This window comes from Festucalex cinctus, chromosome 2 (assembly GCF_051991245.1).
Source record: "Festucalex cinctus isolate MCC-2025b chromosome 2, RoL_Fcin_1.0, whole genome shotgun sequence".
Lineage (NCBI taxonomy): Eukaryota > Metazoa > Chordata > Actinopteri > Syngnathiformes > Syngnathidae > Festucalex > Festucalex cinctus.
In genome coordinates this window covers 12,344,875-12,359,179 of record NC_135412.1, presented here as the reverse complement: position 1 = coordinate 12,359,179, position 14,305 = coordinate 12,344,875, and the positions used below count along the sequence as shown (strand labels likewise).

The following is a 14,305-nucleotide window of genomic DNA, read 5'->3' as shown; positions in this document are numbered from 1 at the left end:
TACTGTAGTCGGCCCTTGCAAAAATGCAAAGAGTACGACTATGGGGCCATTATGGCCCCATACACGACCTACCACCATCAAATCAGCGCACAAAGGACAGGGTTAGAGTTGCTGTCCATCAGTGGACTTTACACTTTTAGGAATATAGGATCAAATTAAAATAGCAGACGCTGAATTTGCATTGTTAAAAGACGTTTGTTAACTTTGCAGGGCGTATAAAAATAAATAATAATAAGAATAATAAAATAAATAATAATACAATAAATAATAATACAATAAATAATAAAATAAAAATAAAAATTGCAGGGCGGAACTTTCATTCAGCTAGGGGAAACCGGAAACGCGTACAATACGTGTAACATTGAGCGGAAGCCCTGTGTCAGTGTCACATTGTAAATACGTTGAGGTCGGTCGTCTTTCGTTTTAGGTAAAGTAAAACCTACATGGTAGACTGGTACAATGCATAATATTCACCTACGCTTTCGATCTATGGGTGCAAAAGAATTTATTGAAATATATGATAAAATAGGGGTCTACATTGGGGGTTAGCATTAGCAGCAATTCAGCCGCTTGCGAAGGATCACCGGGAAATTAGAACAGAACTACTAAACATTTATTGCAAGTTGTTTTAGTCAATTTGTAATTCTGTGTTCATCGTATCCTTTATTGTCTTAAAAGGCGAGACATAACGACATGAAAGCATGCTTATTTTTAAAATCGAATCCTTGGTTATGATATCATACTGTCATACTGCCCTTTCTATTATTGGTTTACTTTTTTTTGTAGTGACGCTGGAAGACGTCAATAATGTGTTTTGATGCAGTTTGATAGACTATGCACAGTGCACCTAATTATTAACATTCCACAGGACTTTTGTCTTGGCAACCTCGTTCTGATGACTCCATCTTGATGTTCTCGAACAATGTTTTCATCAAAACTCCTCCCTCGTCTCCGTCTACTAAACAGGGCTACTTGTAAGTATGAACATGTTTTTTAAATGACATTTGACAAATGTTATGTACACTAATCCCCTGCATGTTCACATTTTAATATACACCCTATGAAAAAAACTTCCCTAGTCATGGTTTTTGTGCTCTTTCTATAACTCCTTAAGATGCTGACAAAACCCTGTAGGAATTTATGTCAAATAAGCATGTTGAAGTGATACATTTCCAGTGAGAGACAATCATTATACGAGTCTGGGTTGTAAGTGGAGGTTATGGAGAGTCTTGGCACATGTACATGGTACATGTGTATGCACCTTCTGTGCATTTTTTTAAACGCAAATATTCTGAGGCATTTATTGTTAGTGTAATGTTGTAAAAGGAATTTGAAGTACTGTTGAACTGTTATGTTTCATAGAAACACAGTATTTTGCTGCCATCTTGTGGAATCTATCAATAAAATGGCAGGCCATGTCACAATCGCTGTAAATAGACCTTGACATTGTGATATCACGTGTACTTTGGGTGGCAAAAACTTAGATTGCCCCACTAGTAAACAACACTTACATGTAATACGACTAAGAAAACTGGAAAGGGCCTGCCTGATGATTTTAGCCTCTTCTTGAATGTATGATGTTTCAGTCGAAAAGATGTCATGTCATTTGGCTAATTATTTGCAGTTGTAAGCGTTTTTATGAGGGGTCTCAATTACCTATGTTTTATTTTTGTATTCTGATATGTACATATTTGGTGTCCTTTCCTCATGACTAGCTTGCCACGGAGACATTTTAAGTGGACGTGTACAGTCAGCAGTTTCTGCATCTGGCTCGTCACTCAATAAAAAACCACGACGCTACTCAACAGCAGCCGACAACAGATATCCATCTCGATGGCTCCAACTGGAGCCGGAGCTCGACGAGGCGCTCGTGCCTCGTAAACTGTCAGTAAGTCCTCTGGAAACCTGGCTCTCACTGCGCTACACTCTTCCGCCCCTGTCGGAGTCTGCTTCGCCACAGCAGGAGCACGTGGACCTGCTGGAGGAGAAGGTGCTGCCACCCGTGTGTGTGCCCGTTCTTGAGGATGGCGATGATGCGGGGACGCCCCTCGGTTGTAAAAATGTTCTGAAGATCCGACGACGCAAAATGAACCGGCACAAATACAAGAAGCTGTTAAAACGGACTAAATTCCTGAGGAGGAAAGTGAGGGAGATCAGGGGCAGGAAGAAACAGGTAAAATAGTTTGTTTTGTTTTTTTGTTTTTTTTGTGTTTTTTAATTATTATAGGCCACATTAATGGTGGGAAAGAAATGAAATGATTTGTTTGTTATAAACGCTTGGGTTTCTTTTCAGAATTAAGATTTGTTTTTTTTCTGCATACTGTACTACAAAATAATGGGCCATTGATCAATTCATACACAAACTTATTTTCATTTTTATGACGGCGTTATTAAGTCCACGTATAAATATATATATTTTTAGAGTGCCGGGGCAATATTCCGAGAAAAAAATCGCAAATTTGCCCCTTTATAAAGTCCCAAATTTGCGAGGAAAAAAACTCGCACATATACGAGTTCTGAAAGTGGCAAATTTGAGACTTTCTAAAGTGGTAAATTTGCGAGAGAAGAAAAAAACAAAAACGTACGAGAAATACACTTGGCATAGCTATAGTCTAATCATTTGAGGATTCGTTAGTGGTTAATGGGACTAAAATAAAATGAAAAGGCAGGATGGAGACTAATTCATTTTTAATTTAAACTTTACTCGTTATGCATGGCAGCTAGAGCGACAACACTTCCTGATCCCCCTATCAACTGACTAGCACTAACCAATCAGAAGCTAGCATACTTAAGGTAAATGCAAGTGAATGACAGAGAGCAGCCGATTCGACACATCAATTTAGATACTTGTACCAAAAAAAGAAAAAAAATACCAAAATGTATGGATGTGTAAATAATAATTCTGGAAACATATATGTACAAGTAAATATCTGTATACATTTTAATTAACTTACCGGTAAATGCTTGATCATCAGGGTGTGGACCTTTTCAAAGCGAGGCGTCTTTGTCGCTTGCCGTACCCAATGCTTCAAAGAGCGAATGCTTAACATGTGGTTAGTCTCTCATATCTCCTTATTTGAAATCCCGACCGAAAAATAATGTTGCAAACATTCAAGTAGTATGTTACGTGCATTTTTTTTTTTGCTACGTTCCCCCCCCCCCCCCCCCCCCCTCACAAATATGCCACTTTATAAACTCGCACATTTGCCAGTTTTTTTTTTTCTTGGAATATTGCCCCTGCCCTCTAAAAATATCTTTATATGTGGCCCTAATAGAACAAATGGATTTTTTTTTTTTTTTTTAAGGCAACTTTTAAGAAATTTACTAGAATCCACCACCAGCTAGCTGAGTTTAGTCATCAAAATTCAGAGAGCATCTTTTTTTTTTGTGTGGACTAATTGATAAAAAAATAAAAACATCTTTTTTTTTCTTGTACAGAAACGTTTTGAGAAAGATCTGAAACGGATTTGGATGCGTGCTGGACTGAAAAAGGCTCCAGAGGGATGGAGCGCACCCAAGCTCTTCATTCAACAATACGGAAACAGAAAGGACTGAGTCACATCTTTCTACACAAGACAACTTTCTCACCATGCTCTGTTTTTATTATTATTTGTAATCGAATCATGTCTCAAGTGTCTCAACATTGAGGAGGACGTGTGCAGTGTCTTGCTGCAGTTTACGTTGAAGACCAGACGCAGTTTCTGTGTAATACTGTAGGTGGCGGTATTGTTCCAAGTGAGAAACATGCCCACCGCAATTACCACACAACTCTAGACAGTCTAGACATTCTTGTAAGGAAAATTAAATAGTTGAACCATTTGTGAGTGTGATCATTAAAAAAAAATGAAAATAAATACTGCAATCCAAATATCACCCTGTAAACAAGCCTGGCTTGAAACTATTTGAGTCTGACCCACCCAACACAAACACGCACACACAAAAGCTATATTATGCTGTACAGTAATATTATGATGCTGTTTCTACATACAGGACACATTTGTAGAGCGGTATTTACCGTCAGCTTAGCTGTGTGACGTCCGTGTTTGCCAGTGTTGGATTTCATGTGCTGCGGAGGCGGGGCGTCTGCGGACAGCGCGTCGGCATCCAAGACGTGCGCGACGAAAAACACGCGCTCGGTCAACTCTGAAGTTCTTTTGTGGTTCCTTTTGTCCATTCCGTGCTAGTGCTAGACATGCGCGTTGTTATGACTCTACTGCCAGGTAAGTTACTTGTTCTTATTTAAAAAGAAGCGCAAATAAATCTTGGTCAAATGTAGCATCAAAAGCCGACAAGTTCTGTTGCTCCCTCTACTGTATTATTTTTTCTAGTTTTTTGAAAGAATGCTAACTTTGTAAGAAAAATATACATTCAGTCAAGCTTTTGGCTTTTCATCCATGGGCTCTTTAAATCAAATCGTTTGTAGGCTATCCCATTATTAACTTTTTACTATTATCTGGGTCAGTGCTCCTTCTGAAATGTCCTGAATATAGCCGGAATAAAAAAATAAATAAAAAAAACTGGACGTCAACAGCACACTGCCAAGAAACATGAGTAGTCTTGGCCAGGTTTTTTTTTTTTTTTTTTGTATATGGGTGGGGGCTTGCATGGTTATGGCCAAATGTGTTTCTTGTTAACTGAGGTCTGAGCAGAAGAGTCAGCGTTTTTCAGCAGACCCTCATTAAAAACGTGTCACTAATGAGCGTTTCCCAGCGTGTGCGAAACAGATTGAATAGTTTTATTTTTTATTATTGAAGTCGCAGTTAAAATAGACCTAGTGAAAATCACATGAAGATTTAATTGTTTATTATTATTATTATTATTTTATTGAAGTCACAGTTAAAATAGACCTAGTGAAAATCACAAGGGCTATAAGAAAGAGATGGAGAAATTAATGGTGCCATGAAATCAATGTTCAGGATGTTAATTTGTGTCGAACGCGTCCATGTTGCAAACATTTCCATACAATATTGGAACACTGTATAGATTTATTTAATCAATATATTCTACTATATAAAATGTATCAATATAGAACGTCGTTGACAAGGCAAACTTATTTTTAAAAATCAGAAATGGAATTAAACTTCTGATTTTTGTTTTTAATTTATTTTTTGGGCACCGATTTCGAATCAGTTATACAGTTATATAAAAAGAAAACACGTGCAATACGTTTCATGTCTCATACAGAAAAAAATTGAATAGAAACAAGGAAAAAAAACTACAGTATACCTGTTTTTATTTTATAAGTCATGGCAAAATTAGTATTGTGCAAACTTATCGGACAACCTTAAGAATAATGAAAACATGTCGGAAAACTGATATACTAGAGCAAAATGTAAAGACATTCTTAAAAATCAGCAGCAAAAATACATTGAGGGACACCTGTAGCCATCTCTGATTAAAATTGGCAGTTGAGGCACAGTGGACTACTTGTTAGCACATCTTCTTTCACATGTTCTCCTCTGCTCTTTGGTTTTCTCTCATTGTCCGGCTTCTTCCCTCATAAATTGTCCATAGGGGTGAATTGGAGTGTGAGTGTTTGTTTTGTCCAGGGTGTAGTTCAAAGTCAGCTGAGGTGGGTTTCAAGTTCAACCCTTGATAAGTGTGGTCTGTACGAAAAATGGATTGATGGATGGATTTTGAAGCAGTTTTTTTAGGGTAGTATACTTTTGGATCGCTTACATACTATACTGTATTGTTGTTTTAAATAATGTAGTTCTATAACTAATTATAAAAAAGTCACAAGTTGGGCATGAGAAGAAATACCTGTAAATTTTAATTGGCTTCCTTCCACACCAGCCTGTGAATGTGCCTTTGTACTTGTGGCTAAATCTGCAGCTGCACAGGTTTATTCTCAGTTGCTGTGATGTGGCAGTGAGTAAACGTCTGACACAGCCCTGACATCCATGAATCACACACATTGTGCAGAGTAAAGGCATACTTTATATTTGACTCGCACATTTTGGCTTCACCACGGGGGCGATGTTTATCTGATTGCTGTGGTTGCAAATTGTCACCAGATTTTATTGGTGATTAAGAAACGCATTGTTAAAGTCTGTATGCCGTTAAAGAAGCCTTATGACTCACCAGTGAGCGTTAGATGGCAAATTATAAGGGGCTGTGATGGGACACTTTTACCTTTACCTCACTGAGCCACAGTTTTGTTATGGTGTTATGGTGCTGCTATGGTGCAAGAGCAACAAAGACCGACTGTTTGCAAGTTGCAACTAACCATAATAGAACAGCAAACTGCACATTCGCTACGTTTTAAGTAGTGTTGGCAATGCATGCAGACATCCTGGTGTTAAAAGCCACCCTGCTGGCAGAGAAAGGCAATAAAACACCACCTCCATGATGACAGCAGCATTGCTACAGCCAACTACCTTCATCTCATCCCCTAAAGATCACAGCTCTGTGAAAAGCCAGCAGTGAAAAGTCCGGATGAATAAAGCTGCCTTATGCATCTCCACCAGCCGCCTCAATCAACATACTCCTTTAGTAAACAAAACTGTTACACAAATCCAGAAAATACAAACGGAAAAAAATGTATTTGAGGAAAATGTTGTTGACCTCCCGTCTAAGCAAAACTGAGAGGGTTAGCCTACCCTAATTAGCCATGTTCTGTCTTTTTCAGTTCTTGTTCTGCTCTCCCTCCCAGAAGGTAAACCATTTGTTTTGCTGTTCGCTCATGTTTGTAATTATCGGTGTTTTTCTAAAGACATGTTTTTTATTTATTTATTTATTTTTATTTTTTTACACGACATCAGCATGGGGTCAGAGGAGCAGCAACAGCAGACTCGGTGTTGTGGTTGAAGCCAAGAACATCACGCTCCCTGTTGGGAGTAAGGCCGTCCTGCCTTGCCACAGCCCTCGCATGGTGTGGACCCAGGACAGATTAAGGGACCGTCAGAGGGTGGTGCACTGGGATGTGATGCGCTACACTCCCAAATACTCGGTGGAACGGCTTTTGGATATGTCCCCTGGGGCCCGGCTGAGGGTCTACAACAACTTCAATAAGGATCGTGTTTCTATTCCGGGCTCTGCGTTCAAAGATGGAAACTTCTCCCTTGTCATCAACAGTAAGACTTTACTTCACTGTATCACGTCATTCCTCCCTTTACTGGACAATTAATGGTAGGCCCTTTATATGGCCACAGGGAAGTTGACATGTTAGATCCTGGCGGTCAAACTTGTTTTCATGGTCGCTCTCAGTAGGGCAACGGTAAAACATAAATGTATAATCAAGGGAGTTGTAATTCCAAACATTGGTTCACATTGGTATAACAAAATACTTTTGTGTAAACATGTATAGAGTAGACATTTTCACTGTTATTGAAATGTCAGCATATAAAATATTTAGTTTTTTTTTTTTTTTTAAAGAAAGTACAACCTTTCAAGTTTGTCTTCGTAATATTGTTCAAAATGCTGCTACACTTGTTTGTATTGGTATTTTAAACTACAGCCATAATGTCTGCTGGCCAGAATCCCAGCTGCCCTGTTTATTTGTTTATATATAATAAATGTGGTTAGACAGTGAGGCAGTTACAAATTTTTCCTCTTACCTAATATGTAATATAATTACCCCTGCCTAAGATTATTATTTTTATAATGGATAAGTAGTTTTGAGCTGAAGTGTAGCGAAAATTATGTAAGCTTTGAGGGGCTCCATATAAGGATGTAGCGGGCCCGATATGGCACATGGGCCTTGATTGATTTTGACTTTCTTTTACTTACTTCATGTTACAGCATCTCTTATTAAGTTAACCGAAAATGTGAATAAATAGTTGCCCGAGTTTTAACACAATTTTGAATGGATTAATTATCGGTCGTCAGTTTTTTTTTGTTTTTTTTTCTGTCCCTGAAAAATCATCAAGTATATATAGCATGTTTCTTCAAAATGTTGAAAAAAATTAAACCGTTGTCTTCACTCTCAAACTCTTGAAAGGTCTGCTACTTTATCTGGCCTTTTTCTTATGCCTACACATTAAAAATGTACATATTTGAGTCGCAACAATATATATCCACTTAAAGCAGGAATACATTGGACCAGACTGCCCCGCAAATAGTGAAAATTCTCGTTTAATTAATCCCATTATGAACGCATTGGGGAAAATTTTTTATTACAGTACCACAAAATATTATTGACTAAGCGCAGATGAAGTTCTTCCACAATGTGTTAGGGGGGACTCATACCAAAGTGTGTCACTGTGAACTGTTGTAGCCATCCGAAAATCAGTAAAACAGAAATTATCTTCAAATATGTTTAATGTATTTTGAAACATACTGGTGAATTGAATTCATTTAGAGGGTATTTATTTACAGTAATCTTTATGACCTGTGATACCCTTTTCCACCAGATGTGGTGCAAAGTGACCGAGGAGTATACACTTGTAATCTGCACCATCATTACTGCCAGAATCAACAGTCCGTTCAGATTCAGCTCAACGTGACCAAATCAGGTGAGAATTCTCCATTGCGCTATTGCATTTGTTGTGACACACGCAGTGTCATTTTAACAATGTCACATGCTTTGCAGCTAACAAAGAGAAGCGTTACTGGGATGGAGAGAAGACCATCTTCGTGGTGTTGTTGGGCAGCTCGGTGGTGTTGCCATGCGTCAACCGGCACCCCCTGTGGCGAGATGGCCTCCAGGAGGACCAGCAGCAGGTGGCCCACTGGGATTTCCAGCCCCCAGGGGTGCGTCCAGATAGAGCTGACCGGTTGGTGGACCTCTACGCCTCAGGAGAGCGTCGGGATTACGGGCCGCTCTTTGCCGACAACAAGATGAGCGTGGCTGAGGATGCTTTTACAGTAGGGGACTTTTCGCTGTCCATTTCTGACTTAAAGCTGGTTGATAAAGGCCTGTACTCCTGCCACCTGCATCACCACTACTGCGGCCTGCACGAGAGACGTATCTTTCGACTCACTGTGGTACCTTCACTACCGTCAGAGCCCACCACAACATCGATGGTCTTCCACAATGAGGAACCTGAACCAAGTAAGCCTTTCAAAATTTAAATAGCCTGTAAAATGAATTCAGAGAATTGCTTCTAAATACACGTTTAAAGATAATGGCTGAAAATGTGCAAAGACTGAGAACTATACTTAATTTTGGAGATACAGGGCTCTATTTTCATAGACAGTGCATTTGCGGTGTGGCGCAAATTATTCATTTATTCTTTGTTTTCCTTTCGCACACATTACAGCTTACATCTATCACATCACATCATTTGCAACATTGACATCCGAAAGAAGGGCTGACGGGGAGAAGCCGATGGCTTACTGAGACCCATCCCCAAATGCTGGCGGATCCAGATTTAGTCATGTTAGCACGTTAGCTTGCTGCGCATGTATGCTAACATGACAGCCGGTCTCTGCCAAGCAACACAGATAAGGGGGAGTGTCTTTAGCGATGACACTAGCACGAGCAATGATTTTCTAAACCTCTATAACTGCTCAGACCACGTCTAAGTGCCTGTACAGGATAGTCAGCTGGCCTAACACAACATTTTTCATTCATAAGCATGTGAACCGTCAGACTCAAACCCTTTGAATCATTATAGAAATCAGTTCATTGAATGCATCATCATTATTGATGCTGACATAAGCTATTGGGGTCACATGAACAAGTTGAGTGGGCGGGGGGCTGCAGTCACATGAATGATAAAAGGACTTTTCACTTTGATAGTGCTTTTTTTTACCTTCGGTACACAAAGTGTTTTAACACCATCACCTCATTTTAACAACTGATGTTGCAACATTAGGAGCAACTGGGGTTTAGTATCTTGCTCAAGGACACTTTGACATGGTCACAAGTGTTGATGATTAAAACCACAACCTTTGGGTTGGGAAATGGCCACTCTGCCACTTGAGCCATGCCGCCCCCACGCCAATCTGTGACCTCTCCCAAAGCGGTGCAGTCCTCACGCCCTCAGATGCACCGGTTTGCACTTATCTGCAAAATTGTCAACATTGGTTCTAACTGGCCTCTGTGTAAAGTTATGCTGTGCAGGATTTAAGCCTGTCATGAAAGTTGAACCTTTTGGCATTGTTTTTCTTGGCACCGGCATGAGTCCACTCTGTCTCACTATCTAAGAATTTGAGCACCTTTCTTCACATCATCAGTTAGCTGTTGCACAAGTAAAATGGGGGGGAAAAAAGAAACAAAATGAAATCTGGTGCAATTGTGACATGCAGTTAGCTAGGCATCCATGCCTCCACCCGAAAATATATGTTCCCTTGGGACAGTCCACAAGAATTGGCAATTTTAGAATGCCTCTTTGTTAGCCATTAGCACCCACACGTCATGGAGAATAGGCAGAAGATAACGGATTGATTTTAAAGTCTCATTTCCTATATGTGGCTTTTTTTCACCATTAAGATTTGGCACTAGTCTGTGGTGTGTCATATCTGCAAGGTATATTTATTTTCACTATACAGTGACTTTAATGCATTTTCTTCTCGACTTTAGGAAAGCTGAATACTTTTCCATGTTGTTTTCCTCCGCTCCCGTGATGAGAAGAAGGGGAAAGCACAGCTGCACTTGAATTTATAGGCATAGTTGGTCAGTTAAGTCAGGTCTCTCTTTGTGCCCATTTTCTCATGCAAGAGGAAGAGCACAGTAGACATTAGAATGAACAAAAAGCTTTACAGTGAATAATTACATTTTTCATCATTTTCTTAAACTTTTTTTTTTCTGTTTGTATTCATCTGGAGACATTTTAACAGCTCTGGCAGGCACCAGCAAGTTAGGGAGTGGATGATCGTTTTTCCTCTGTGCTTGACCCAATTTCTTCAAAAGCACGTGTGCCGACATCTTCCACTGTATCCTGACTTTGGTTTGTTATCCTTCGCTTCACTGGGCCTGGGTTATTTTCTCAGCTGATGTGTATCGGCCTCGGGTGGAGGCATGTTTACCAGCGGTCAGTGGAAGTGCATTGCATCTGTTCAACATCTAGGCCAGCTGTGTCATGCGGGGGTGGGACGGGGATTATGCTGTCATAATGTAGAGCCCCCTCACCCTTTAACAAATCGCCCTGTTTGCATGTGGTGATTGATTGCCTTTCAATAATTATTGTGTTCAGTTTTTTTATGCACTGCTGCCCTAGGAGACTGAAACAATATGTTTGCACTTATCATCATCAACATACCGTAAATCATCGGTAATAACAAACAAGGGTTTTTTACTGCTGTAATCTGTTATGACAGAGATGAATTTATTCCTGCTGATTATCAGCAAGATGTCAGAAGTGTATTCCGTATAAAATAAAGACACTTCCACATCATTGACTTGCAAGTTATGCGTGTCCCTTTGCAAAAACATGGTCAGTGGTTTTGGAGGAGAATGGAGTGTGTGAACTGATCTGTTAACACATAATGGGTCGAAACGATTTAGAAAAATAATCAAAATTTTCCATTTCAAATTTCATTTTTTAGACATCACGTTTGTTTTTTCTACCACCTACTTCATATGACCAACACAAATACATTTCCTGTAAAATGTCCTTTCTATTGAGGGTTTGAATAGGTACAGTATGCAAGGCTGTATATAATGTTGAAGCTGTAAGTGTGCCTTTACAAAGTAATAATGCTCAGTTTTGATTGAGACTGCCAATGTTCAATATGAATGTTTTGGTAGATTTGCTGTGTAGTATAGGACTATACTGCATCATACTGGAGCAGTGTTTCTAATAATTTTAAGATTAACATAGAGAGTATTTTTCATAGCAAACGTTGTGGTTGGTAGTGTAAATGTCAGCGCTCAAGTTATTTTCCAACCAAAAACCAGAAAGCAGGAATGTACATTAGATGTAACGTTGAAAGTAGTGACGAAGGGAATCAGAAAGCGACAAGCAGACAGACCTCATAAGAGATTTTGTCCCTCTTCACGCTTTTCCTCTCGTTTGTGGTCAGCCTGTGTTTTTTTTTTTTCCTGAGGAGGGGAAAAATGAGTCTGGAAGTCATTACCGGTGACAAGAATTTTGACATTTAACTTGCTACTCTCTGCTTTTTCTCTCTCTGACTTTTAAAAACAGAAATAGATTTAAAAAAAAATACATTAAAAAAAAAAAAACCTTGAAGGGATTAAAAAGATTTAGTTGTATTATTTATATAGTGAACCCCCAATATTCACATGGGATAGGGACCAAACCCAACTGCGAAAAATGATTTTCGTTTTGGGATCAACCGAAAACTGATTATGAGTGCCTATATTAAAACTTTAAGACATGACTATACTGCAAACACTTGAAAGGGCTCAAAGCTTTTGAAACAATTACATAATTGTAGACAGTGAGAGAAATTATTAAACTTTATAAAAACATACAGTATTAACATCATTTAAGAGAATGTTTAAAAAAACAAAGACAAAAAAAACAGTTTATGCCACACCTTTTGCTTCAATTCGACGGATATTGTGCTCCTCATTCAGGTGTGGGCGGCTTGGCCACTTGAGGGCAGTATGCATAGTAGTTTCATAGCTGACTCATTTGTAGTTTCAACAAGTCCTCCAACAATAACGACCATTTTGGTCGTTTTACCATGCACCAAAAGTGTTTACATGATCCCCTTGTCACATCTTCACAGGGATTGAAGAGGCTGAGAGTCCTCATGTGGTCAACGTCATCCTCCCTGAGCATCGAAGCTATTTCGTGCAGCATTTGGGCTACTTTCTGGCAACGTTCCTGCTTCTGGCCTTCATTGTTGTCGCAATCATCGTACTGACTCGGCGGCGTAAAAAGAGAGGTGGCGTATTTATTTATCATGGAGACCAGCATACACTCAGTGGATACAGTCTTTTGATTATTTGAATATTTTTTTTACAGGCCTGGCATATGACCTGCACAGATATGATGTGTAAGTCTTAAAAGAGCTACTAAATTAAAAATGTTTGTAAAATAAATAAATACAATTAAGAAAAAAAAAAACATTTCATGTCTGCAAAGGAGAAACGACATGAATGAAGGTGAATGCTCACTGGACTGCACAGAGCTGAGGACCCGCAACCAAGAGCTACTGAATTCAGGTAAATCACATTCACTGTGTCAAATTGAAAATGAAATTCCTGATTTTACTTTTTTATCCTGTGTGCTTGGCACAGATTACAAAAACAACCTCCTGAAAGAGAGAGACTTGAGCAAAGACTGCAACCAGGGTGAGCCGTGACAGAATACAGAGCGGTTACGTCACCTCAGTTCTACCGCAAATAAACATTTGCACCGCTCCCTCTCCTCCCATCTTCATGCAGACTTTGACGGGAAGCTGTGGAAGTGAGGCGCTTTGGAGAACGCTGCTGGCAGGACCAGGGCAAACGCCACGACAGAAGGGCAAAATGTACCAACAAAGCAGAGGAGGAACACTCCCTCTGCTGAAACTCGACGCAGCACAAAGCTTTTTTTAACATTCATTTTTTTATTTCATCACTTTCATTTCTGAAAATTACAGTCACTTTTATTTGATATTTTATTGTTTATATTGTATCTGAGGTGTCATGCTTTTTTTTTTTTCTCTTTAATGTTGTGATGTAGTGTAACATGCATTCTATTTCGATTTCCAGCATAGTTTAGGTGTAATGTGCATGCATGCAGAACTGCTAGCTCACAGCTCTTTTTATATGATGATAGTTGCTCTTGGTGTTTTGTTTGTTTTTTTCCACAAATTCTGCTGTACTGTCATTTGCAAATCTTCAACATTAATTTAATGTACGTGGACAAAATCAAATGTTGTGACACATTTTGATGGTACTATCCAAACTTTTTTTCATATACCTAAATTGTTTCCCAATGTGTTTATGTACCCACCCAAAGACGGATTAAAAAATTTGAATACTAGCCTGTTGGAATATATTTATCCAAACCAGTACCAGTTCAAAATAAATAAAAAGAAAGCTTGGGTTTGGAAATATTCTTAATGCAGGTCACGTTAACCACAGATATGAACACTATCCAATGTGCGTACGTGGCAGCTATGTTTGCAGGGGAGACTTTCCCATCATAGGCAGTGCATGGACATTAAAAATAAGTTCTAATGTACTCATTTTTAGCCAGTTCTTATGTTTAGTTTTTGTCAGTGCCAAAAATGTGTGCATCCTTAAAGAAACATTTAACAAAAACAAAAAACATTTTGCCTATGAAAGCAAATACAACACTTAACCGTTTGATTTGTAGGCTACCACCAGTTAAGCTGTACATCCTCAATCGCTCACTTCCACGTCAAAAAGCCCAGGCCCACCTTTTAAAGGTGTGAACACATTTAATGTCACAGATACGACAGTGAAGAACAGGGGTGTCCGAACTATGGCCTGGGGTCC

At 39.2% G+C, this 14,305-nt stretch overlaps 2 protein-coding genes across 3 annotated transcripts; both read left to right on the top strand.

The window, feature by feature from the left end:
* The first annotated feature begins 313 nt into the window (after positions 1–313).
* aurkaip1 (aurora kinase A interacting protein 1) lies at positions 314–3,873 on the top strand. The gene is made up of 4 exons (XM_077512917.1): positions 314–427; positions 869–974; positions 1,716–2,173; positions 3,439–3,873. Exons 2-4 carry the CDS (start codon positions 923–925, stop codon positions 3,553–3,555), a joined length of 627 nt encoding a protein of 208 aa, XP_077369043.1. The 5' UTR covers positions 314–427; positions 869–922; the 3' UTR covers positions 3,556–3,873.
* A 137-nt stretch (positions 3,874–4,010) lies between these two features.
* Positions 4,011–13,826, top strand: LOC144013737 (matrix remodeling-associated protein 8-like). 2 transcript variants are annotated; one of them, XM_077512916.1, is made up of 10 exons: positions 4,011–4,220; positions 6,632–6,658; positions 6,765–7,076; positions 8,355–8,456; positions 8,534–8,995; positions 12,583–12,741; positions 12,822–12,852; positions 12,945–13,021; positions 13,097–13,150; positions 13,244–13,826. In XM_077512916.1, exons 1-10 carry the CDS (start codon positions 4,193–4,195, stop codon positions 13,267–13,269), a joined length of 1,278 nt encoding a protein of 425 aa, XP_077369042.1. In that variant the 5' UTR covers positions 4,011–4,192; the 3' UTR covers positions 13,270–13,826. The 2 variants fall into 2 exon arrangements, with proteins under 2 accessions (XP_077369042.1, XP_077369041.1); XM_077512915.1 differs by having other exon boundaries at positions 12,942–13,021.
* The last annotated feature ends 479 nt before the right edge of the window (positions 13,827–14,305 follow it).